This window comes from Hypomesus transpacificus, chromosome 19, assembly GCF_021917145.1.
Source record: "Hypomesus transpacificus isolate Combined female chromosome 19, fHypTra1, whole genome shotgun sequence".
Taxonomy (NCBI): Eukaryota; Metazoa; Chordata; class Actinopteri; order Osmeriformes; family Osmeridae; genus Hypomesus; species Hypomesus transpacificus.
In genome coordinates, this window is record NC_061078.1 from 6,959,421 (window position 1) to 6,969,118 (window position 9,698).

Genomic DNA, 9,698 nt, shown 5'->3' on the forward strand with positions numbered 1-9,698 from the left:
AACAAGAAAGCGTGCGGGAACGCCCCTTTGACACAGAGATGGGGTGGGACTTTGGGGCCAAAACTCCAGGTTCCAAAATGGCAGCGTCCGTGGAGCTAAGCTTGAACGATTTACCCTCCGATCCTCTATTGTTAATTTTGTCATTTCTCGATTTCAGAGACTTTATCAGGTATGTATGTCAATATCGTTTGTTGCATATCGCAAAGTAATCGTCAAACCATTAATATTAGTTCATATAGTGCATGTTGTTCAAGGTAGTAACTTCGCTTGAGCAGCGCTAGCAAACTAGCTAGGTAGCGGCACAGGTATTGGGAGACTTTTTGTTTACAAACTTCAAGCTTATCCATATAAGATGAATGTTTCTTACGATTGTGTTGTAATGGTCAATACTTCAAATACAATTTTAATGATATAGTTAGCATGTAATGAGTAACGATGTCTTTGTAGGTTAATTTACCAGTTAGCTCTGTGACGCTACAGCTAGACGAGTAGCTGTCAAAACATTGCTGCAGTGCTAAACACAACACTAGCCAGCTTGCTAACTTCCATCTGCCTTTAATAAAAAGTAAACAAATTGTGATATTATCACCTTTCCGTTTCTGCTGGCTAAGGTTTCTTTTAATGTTACAATAGTTTCCAAAATCCCATCCGTAATCAGAACGCACAGTTTAAACTATTAGAAACATAATTTGTTTTTAATAAATTGATGAATTAATAAATAATACGTGACATGTAACTGTGATAGTTTGTCGTTGACAGTGCTGTAAATAGCGAAAACATTTGAACTTGGAAGTTATGAAGGCACTTCAAACTCTTACTCAGAGGCCGAAGTGTACAGTGGGAATTCACAGTAGATTACTCGATCATAACCAGTTAGTCTCTGCTGGTATCTCATTTTTCTTATCAGCTGCACTTTTGTCAGTCGTCGTCTCAACGACCTGTCAAGTCACAACCCGCTATGGAAGGGGCTGTGTCTGAAACACTGGCTCCTAATTGAGTGAGTAAATACGACTAAACTCTCCACCTTCTGGACTAAGCTCAACTAAGGGTTAGGGGTTAACCCTACTAAATATAAGTATACATTGTTGTGCTGATCATTTGTATGATTGTATGTTTTTTTAGTACCTAACCTGTCATTCTTTGCAACATTATTCTTACACATCACCTGTGATGTTTGTGTGCGGGTGCATTCATGCGTGTATACTGAGCAGGTCAGACAGGAGCCAGCGATCTGTCTCATGGAGGGATCTGTTCCGGGAGTTCTATGCTGAACTGGGTCGGTACATGGATCACTACGTCATCCTGAAGAGAGCCTGGGATGCACTGAAAGCCTATTTGGACCAGAGGTGTCCCAGGATGATTGCCTCACTCAAGGGTGAGACTCCCTCCAGCCTGGCCTGGAACACACACACAGTGCATGAGGACTCCAGCTAGTCTAATCAGAATCTTTATGGCTAATAAAACTGCACAAGAAGTGCATTTTGCCTTGTTAATTGTTTATCTCTGGCAAGGCAGTGAAAGTCTCTCTGTTTGTATCCTGGGCAGAGGGTGCGAAGGAGGAAGAGCTAGATGCTATCGAAGCCCAGATTGGCTGCAAGCTTCCCACTGACTACCGCTGCTCTTACAGGATACACAACGGTCAGAAGCTGGTGGTGCCTGGGTGGGTAGCAGGGCTGCTGGTGTGGCAGCACTGCTTGTTTGTACTTTGGACATGTATGAACAGTTGAACACAGATGAAGGTCTTTTTTCCCTCTGCTTATCTATTTCCAGAAATTTTTCTTACTGTTTAATTTGATTTATTCTCTTTATCTCCTTCATTTTTTTCCCCCCTCCTGTAGTTTGATGGGCAGCATGGCCCTGTCTAATCACTACAGGTCAGAGGACCTGCTGGACATAGAGACAGCCGCAGGGGGCTTCCAGCAGAGGAAGGGCATGAGGCAGTGTCTGCCACTCACCTTCTGCTTCCACACCGGCCTTAGCCAATATATGGCCTTGGAGGCCACAGAGGGCCGGGGCCGCAGCGAGATCTTCTACCACTGCCCAGTAAGGCCCCGCCCACCCTCTTGATTTTACGATTTACAATATTAACTTCTTTTTAGAAAAGGTTTGTAGGTGCTCTGTGCTCCTGACAAAGTTTTAACCTTGGTCTCTGATTTCTTGATGTAGACTAGATCTGTGTCTGAGAACTCAGCTGTCAGGTTCAAGATCCTACTGTAAAAGTTATGAACCCGCTAGTGCTGAGGTTGTCAACTGTTTGGGTCAGTACCTCCCTGTACCACTAGGGAGAGTACTCTGCTTCCTCACCTGCTACTGCAGGCAGGGTTTAACTAGAGGAAGAGAGATCATGGAAACTGATGGAAGTGAGTGTTTCTCTCTTTCAGGATCAAATGGCACAAGATCCGTCAGCTATAGACATGTTTATCACAGGTCGGTTCTCTTTTTCTCCTCAATAAATCAATGTATTGCAATACAACTACAGACAATGTTTGACTCTTCCTCTTTCATCCTTCAGGGTCCAGCTTCACAGAGTGGTTTACCTCATATGTCCACAATGTGGTGACAGGAGAGTACCCCATCATCCGCGACCAGATCTTCCGGTACTGTTGTCACAATAGTATGTCATTTGCTACTGCTTATGCCATTGTTATCACAATGTCAATAATGTGTTTATGTTACTGCCTTAGGTATGTCCATGACAAGCAATGTGTGGCCACCACGGGTGACATCACTGTGTCGGTGTCTACCTCCTTCCTCCCAGAGCTCAGCTCAGTTCACCCGCCTCATTTCTTCTTCACCTACCGGATCAGGTACCTTACCCACAATGAGCCTTGCCCTGTCCTGCCCCATCTTGCATCAGTTACTTCCTGAGGCTTCTGAAACCCCAGGAAGGTAGATCAATTAGCTTGATGAACCCATTCTAAATATTATTGAGAAAAATAGCCTCTTTGGAAGTACATTGATCTGTCCTCAGAGTCCGCTGCTCATGTTGACGTGACTCATGTCAATGTTCTGTCCCTCCCCTTCCCTAACCCATATTCTGACCTGCTCAGGATTGAGATGTCCCAGGAGGCCTTGCCTGAAAGTGCCTGCCAGCTGGACAGCCGTTACTGGAAGATCACAAACGCCAATGGCAATGTGGAGGAGGTCCGTGGCCCTGGTGTCGTTGGTGAGTCCTGCGGCTGATGGGATCATATTGAGTACTAGGGGTTAACCTAAATGCAATGCGAATGATGCTAACTCCCCTCATGGCTATAGGTTACTAACCATGCAACAGGTCGTAGGAAGCCATGCAGCAGGTCATCAAGGCTTCCCAGCATATCACCGGTACCAAGCTATGAAAGATAATGATCATAAGCACTGCCTGCGCAGAGGTCTTAACATGTTCTGCCCTCTGGGAGGAGGAGCAACAGGAGCCTCCGAGCCTGTATTACCAGACTCAGAAACAGCTCCTCCTCCAGGATGTTACCAACTCAAACTGACTACCTGCAGAACCTTACTCACTCACTCACACACACACTCCCCTGTCTCCTCCTCCAAGCTGAGGCCCCCTGAGCCCTACACACACACACGTACACACCCCTGCACTGTTGCATTAGTGCCTGCACATTGTGCACAACAATTGAATTGCTGAATTGAAATGACGTGATGCTTCCCCCCTCTGTTCCAAGGGTTAGCCTAATAGCCACACAAATAATACTAAGCAAACCCCTGATCTGCTGCCTCTGCAGGGGAGTTCCCTGTGATGACCCCTGGGAAGGTGCACGAGTATGCCAGCTGCACCACCTTCTCCACCACGTCGGAGTTCATGGAGGGCCACTACACTTTCCACCGCCTCAAGAACAAGGAAGAGGTCTTCCATGTCTCCATCCCGCGCTTCCACATGGTCTGCCCGCCCTTCCGCGAGTCAATGGTACGCTCGGTAAGTCAGGGAGGAAGGGTTGGAGGAGAGGGGAGGAAGGGGAAGGTCAGTTCTGTCTCCCAAATGGGTTCAATTGTACTCAGATGTAATTTGTCTTCCATCAAATGATGAGCTGCTTAGTCAGTTGTGGGTTAACACAGGAGGTTAAACAAGGTAAAACAGGTAAAAACAGATGGACTAGATTTAAAGCACTGTCTCCTCTCCCTCACAACCCCCCCCCCCCCCAGCAGGGCTCAGCCAGTGACGTGACTCGCTCGTCCTTCCGGGAAGACAATTCCTCAGACACAGATGACTATGACGACGGCGAACTGAGAGGCATTAACATTGGCGATCAGGCAGGTCGCTGCCCGCGACACATCTGACCACGCTCCTCTTTGTCCTCTGGTTGCGCCCCCTCGTCTTGTCTCTGGACTGGAGAAGGGGCAAGGCCACAAGAGAAAAGACTTACGATTTACAGAAGATTTAAAACATTTGTTTTTATTATTTGTTAAGCTGTATGTAATGGCAGTTGGGTGGCTGAAAGAGAGAGGGAGAGTGGGAAGGAGAGAGAGAAAATGCATGCCCTCGTGTGAACTTTTCAATCCCAGTCCTGGGAGATACTAGGAACTGAGTGATTGGCAGATCTAGCATACTCAGAGCATTGTGATTGGCTGTTCTGTTAGGGTTCCATTGTTTACCTTCTCTGGTTTCAGCCAGGGAGAGATCTGGAGTGCTGGCCCACAGAGAACCGCCAACCCTCCGCCATGAAGAGCACAGTTGTCAGTTCTTTCTCTGTAGCTCCATTGTCTAAGCACCCGGCTGGCCACTACTGGGTGATGCCCTGTGTCCCTGCTCAACACTCCCTGTGTCCCTGCTCGTTACGGGGACAACAGGATTCAGGAATTTCTCTTCTCATATCCCCTTATGTAAGTTCAGATGTGACCCTGAACTAGGCCCCAGTGTCGGTCAGCTCAAGTTGAGCTCCATCATCTGGTGGCAGTCGGTGTCCCTGTCAGACAGGCTAGCCCACAGGACAGAACCAGGATAGTACACCCCCTCCATTACCCTAAACAACTGCAGGGTTGTGTACTCTAAACAAATGTAGACTGGTATTCTATAATGTAGACTGGTGATGCAGTGATACAGGTACAGTAAGAATGTGGTTTCTCTCTGTCAATCATTCATGTACGGCGTTTATCAGTGTCATATATAATACATTGTGATTATGTGTAAGAGTGTTATAGAGATGATTTGAGTGTTTTGATTGGATCCCTTTTTGACCAATGAGCATTAGGTGCCTCCGAGGGCTCATGTAGAAGAGTGACAATGTTTTCAGGTTGTCCCAAACCTGTCAGCTCATCAACAGTGGTTTGTCACATCAGCACATTACTGCACAAACGGACATGGACATACTCTGGACAAGACCATTACACACTTGGGGGGGGGGGTATCTTTTTTTGTATATTCACCTGGGGGACAGTATAACGACAGTATGTTACCTATGATTATTATTTGAGAGATGATAAAGTCTCTATAGGCATCAGGCCCTCAGTTCTGCTGTGTGGTGGGAGGCAGGGGTGTTTTATTTTGGTAATAAGTGATTATTTTAAGCTTATTTTCCCCATTTGTAAGGAAGTTGTGCAATACAGCGTCTGGCTCTGCTCCATGCTAATTTGAAACCTCAGTTGATTTGTTCAATGTCACTGTTTTTTACTGCCAATTTGTGTTTATTTTTTGTATGTTTGGGGTAAATAAAGACTTTATGCTGAATGAGGGGCCCCTAACCATTTTCCTGTTTAAGCTTTCCTTACTGTTGTCATACTATAACAAATTTCATTTGGTAGAGGGGGATTTGAACCTGCAACGTCTGCAGTTAAGTGCTCTATCGACTGAGCTATACTGTCCCCATAAATCAATCCATAAGTATATTGTTTGGACAATGTAAAAAACGTTGGCTTCAGCACCCTATGACTCACCACCTGGCTCAACCTTCCCACTGATATCAGTTTCTGCCATTTAGATCGTTTTAGAAAGTCGGCACTGAGGACAATCCACAATGAAAGCTGTCAAATGTTTTCATTTAAATGGCATTTGTTCTTACAGCACTGTGGCCACAGTGTGAGGAATAATCATTCTATTGTTCCGCATCAGATTTTAGTTGCCAGATAAGCCTGAAGTAACCCCTCCTGTGGACTGTCTAAAGGGTCTTTGTTCCTCTGGTGCTTCTATCTAACCCTCACACAAGGGTTACAGTTAATATGAGTGTGGGGCTAATAATATTGACAGTACTCTGGGGTCTGTTGTGTCCCACACGCGTCCAAACGTGTAAGGGACCTTTCTAGCTAACAGCAGTATGCCTCTATAAAAGTATAAGTAAAATGTAGACTGCTGTGTCAATCTGCCATTACATCAACCAAGAAGAAGACTGCTGTGTTATCGTCCACTTTCAAGGGTGATGATGGTCTAGGACAGGGTTCTCCAATCCTGGTCCTCAAGGGCCACTGTCCTGCATATTTTAGATGTTTCCCTGCTCCAGCACACCTGTTTCAAATGAATGGGTTGTTATCAAGCTCTGTGGAAGCCAGGTAATGACCATTCATTTGAATCAGGTGTGCTGGAGCAGGGAAACATCTAAAACATGCAGGACAGCGGCCCTCGAGGACCAGGATTGGAGAACCCTGTTCTAGGAGATGGCAAAATGTCTGCATTTTCACAAAAGCTTCCATCTTTATTATCCTCCAAATGATGTACGTATGTTGACCACAATGGAATACAGACCCGCCCCCTCCTGTCATTGGTTGGGCGGGACGCTGGATCAGCTGTTGCTTTGCAATACAAGTGGGCGCGGTTGTTGGGATTGTCACAGACTTTCAAGTACACTTCAGGTTCCAGACTCCGAGAAATACATTACTTTCCTCAGCATTGTAAGTAGCTTTTAATTAAACTTTGCCAAAGAGGTACCTATGTGTTCACGTACATTTACAGCCATTTTGTTAGCACTAGCCATTCGGCCAGCTAACACTTGTTCGCCAAATTGTTTGTTGTCTCAGCCCAGAGCCATATCGACTAATTTTCTTCTGTCACGAATACATCTCGGAGTGAACCCGCAGATGTTGAACGCATATGTATTAATTGAGAAATACTCAGTGTTGTATACAGTATCGGGCCTGTCAATTCAAAATTGGAGGTCAAACCTGTTCTGGCAATTTCCTTAAATGCGGGTTTGTTATTCCTCGGAAATTGTGGAATTGCATGAAATATTAGCTAGCTACATTTAAATCCATATGGTGTCAAATCAACGATATGTCTTTTATCCCTGCCAAACATTTCTGGACAAAAGTGCATTGCCCAATGCCCGTTAGCTAACTAGCTGGGCTGTGACTTCAACGCCATCTTGTTGTTGTTGTTGCCACGTGCTGACACTGATTGCACATCCACTACAGAAAATGCCACCCGCACGGTATAAAAAGTTAGTCTGGAAATTATAGCCTCAGTAATACGATTCATCTTGTATTTTGTTGAACGTTGTCCATCTTGATAAATTGTATAGCAAAGCTAAACGCTTGTTTAAAATTATATGCAGCGTATACCTCAGACGTCTTGGGAGAAGGTATCGCAATGAGGAACTCATTTGGGTTATGCTTGGCGCTCTGTTTCGCCACCTTTGAGCTTGGTAAGTGTATAATTTACATTTTAGTGGGCCAAAGTCTATTTACCCAAGCAGACACGTTTTTGATTGTCTACATAGGTAATACTGTTATGAGTGACAGCGATGTTGTTTGCAGGTTCAGCCATTCGCTGTTACACCTGTCAGGACTACACTGGCAGCTGCACGAAAACCCAGGACTGCAGCTTAGATGATGCCTGTCTCAGCCTGACACAGAGAGGTGAGTTTCCCTTTAAATGACGTGCAGTAGTCTAAATAGAAACTTGGTAAACACTCCTGTTCTTTTTTCTACGTCTGTATAATCTTGAATCAAGAGTATCAGTTTAGTGTTGAGTGGTTTTCTCAAAGCAATACCAGTACTGAAGTATTCTTCCTACAATATTAAACTGTGAATGCTCAAACAGTGGCAACAATGGTTTCTATTGAGTAGACTTTTTAAATTTCAATAGCCAATCAGTGTGCATTATCATGACACGCTCTTGCTGCCATTAGTCCATCTGTCTTTGTTCCCCTCATTCTGTCAAGAAATGTCTTCCTAGAGAAGGACAATCCTGAGTTAACTCCTCCCTCCTTCTCTCTCTGTCTACCCCCACCCCCCTCCCCTACTTTCCACACCTCTTTCCCACTCCTTCAGGTGGTGATACTTTTCGCCGGTGTATTAAGAACTCTGAATGTGATTTTGATCAGCTAAGCTTGGCTTACCCACAAATAGGAGGCTTCAGTTACAAGTGTTGTACGTCTAACCTGTGTAATGGCGCTGTCTCCATCTCTGGGGGCAAGCCTCTGCTGGGCCTGCTCGTGTCTCTTGTGGGCATGTGGTGGTGTATGCACTAGACAACCATACACAGCCCAACCTTAACCCACTATACATGCACACGTACAGCATCCATTTAACCTCTTCCTCAGACCTAAGCCACGTCCGACACACACACAGGTTCCTCTCTTGCCCATCTCGCCCCTGTCTTTTCCCGCCCTCAGCTCCGGTGCTGCCGTCAGATTTTTTTTTATATTTCTATGATCGCCCAGACCAACAGAGCGACTTGCAGAAAGGGGTGCTTTCTGACCGACCATACCAGACTCCCTGTTTGGTTTTCAGAAGGATTCAGTTTGCACTAGATCGGCGCTTCAAATAGATGCAGTACTAATGAGGGCATACTTTGTACATTTTGATTTAGCAATGACTTGCTTCAGCTGCTAAAAGGGCTATGTATGTCAAAGTTGATCTATCAGAAGTGTTCGGTGTAAAAATGTCTTGTTAAACAAAAACGTTTGTCCTGTGAATGCCCTTAAAGGATCAGTACTGAGTCAGCAGACCATATAACTGCTCATGTACTGTCATGTCCACTGCTAGCTGTTAATAATTGTTTTTTTTTACCAAATTAGTGACATGTCTTGCCGATGTAGAGGCAAGGAAAATAAATTCTTAAGTGTGTATTTCAGAATATCATGGCTGAAACCTATGCTTTGTATGCATGCATGTTGAGGGTTTATTTGTCAGTGGAAAATAAATAATATCTTCACACCAAGTTATCAATGTTGTTGTTGACATTGTGAATTCGTGGTCTAGTGGTGAATTGATGGCATTACATGTGGTCAAAGGTAAAACATGTCATCCTTAGACTGTCCCCCAGGTTAGCCTATCTACTGAATACATTTGAGAACAAAATGAATGTGGATAATGGGGACTGGTGGGTGATACATTTTACAGATGTAGCATTTTAACCTGTGACCTGATGAACTTCCTGTTTGGACAGCTGCAGAATCCACGTCGAAAGGAAATGAGGGGAAAGGACTTGACAAAAACGTGCACACACACATACAAACACAGACAAACATGTAGTGACAGTTGATTTATGTGCCAGTGGCTCCGTTGTTGGACGATTACAAGAACCAAAGGTTTCCTGCTTGCCACACATTCCTCTCACTAAAATGTTGGCGTCTTGATAACATTCAGGTTAACACTGAGGTAATCCAATGAAAGTACAATGAACACCAGGGGCCCGTTCTCCGTACGTCACTTATTACATCCGAGATCAAATGACACATCCAAGATTACATCATCTCGCTAATCATGATCTGGCTAATTAGGTTCTGCGAAAACCCATGTTGTTTATAATTAGCTGGATTGAGTTA

General features: G+C 44.8%; 2 protein-coding genes across 5 annotated transcripts; both read left to right on the top strand.

The window, feature by feature from the left end:
• Nucleotides 1-49: 49 nt before the first annotated feature.
• fbxo3 (F-box protein 3) lies at nucleotides 50-5,682 on the top strand. 4 transcript variants are annotated; one of them, XM_047041598.1, is made up of 11 exons: nucleotides 50-169; nucleotides 908-997; nucleotides 1,212-1,375; nucleotides 1,546-1,660; nucleotides 1,839-2,043; nucleotides 2,382-2,427; nucleotides 2,513-2,597; nucleotides 2,685-2,807; nucleotides 3,051-3,166; nucleotides 3,729-3,919; nucleotides 4,147-5,682. In XM_047041598.1, exons 1-11 carry the CDS (start codon nucleotides 78-80, stop codon nucleotides 4,279-4,281), a joined length of 1,362 nt encoding a protein of 453 aa, XP_046897554.1. In that variant the 5' UTR covers nucleotides 50-77; the 3' UTR covers nucleotides 4,282-5,682. The 4 variants fall into 4 exon arrangements, with proteins under 4 accessions (XP_046897554.1, XP_046897555.1, XP_046897556.1 ...); XM_047041599.1 differs by having other exon boundaries at nucleotides 4,150-5,682; XM_047041600.1 differs by having other exon boundaries at nucleotides 3,729-3,910.
• Nucleotides 5,683-6,714: 1,032 nt separating this feature from the next.
• LOC124481554 (CD59 molecule (CD59 blood group)) lies at nucleotides 6,715-9,095 on the top strand. Its single transcript, XM_047041605.1, has 4 exons — nucleotides 6,715-6,822; nucleotides 7,482-7,571; nucleotides 7,684-7,785; nucleotides 8,200-9,095. The coding sequence occupies exons 2-4, from the start codon at nucleotides 7,517-7,519 to the stop codon at nucleotides 8,397-8,399; spliced, it is 357 nt and encodes a 118-aa protein (XP_046897561.1). The 5' UTR covers nucleotides 6,715-6,822; nucleotides 7,482-7,516; the 3' UTR covers nucleotides 8,400-9,095.
• Nucleotides 9,096-9,698: the final 603 nt, after the last annotated feature.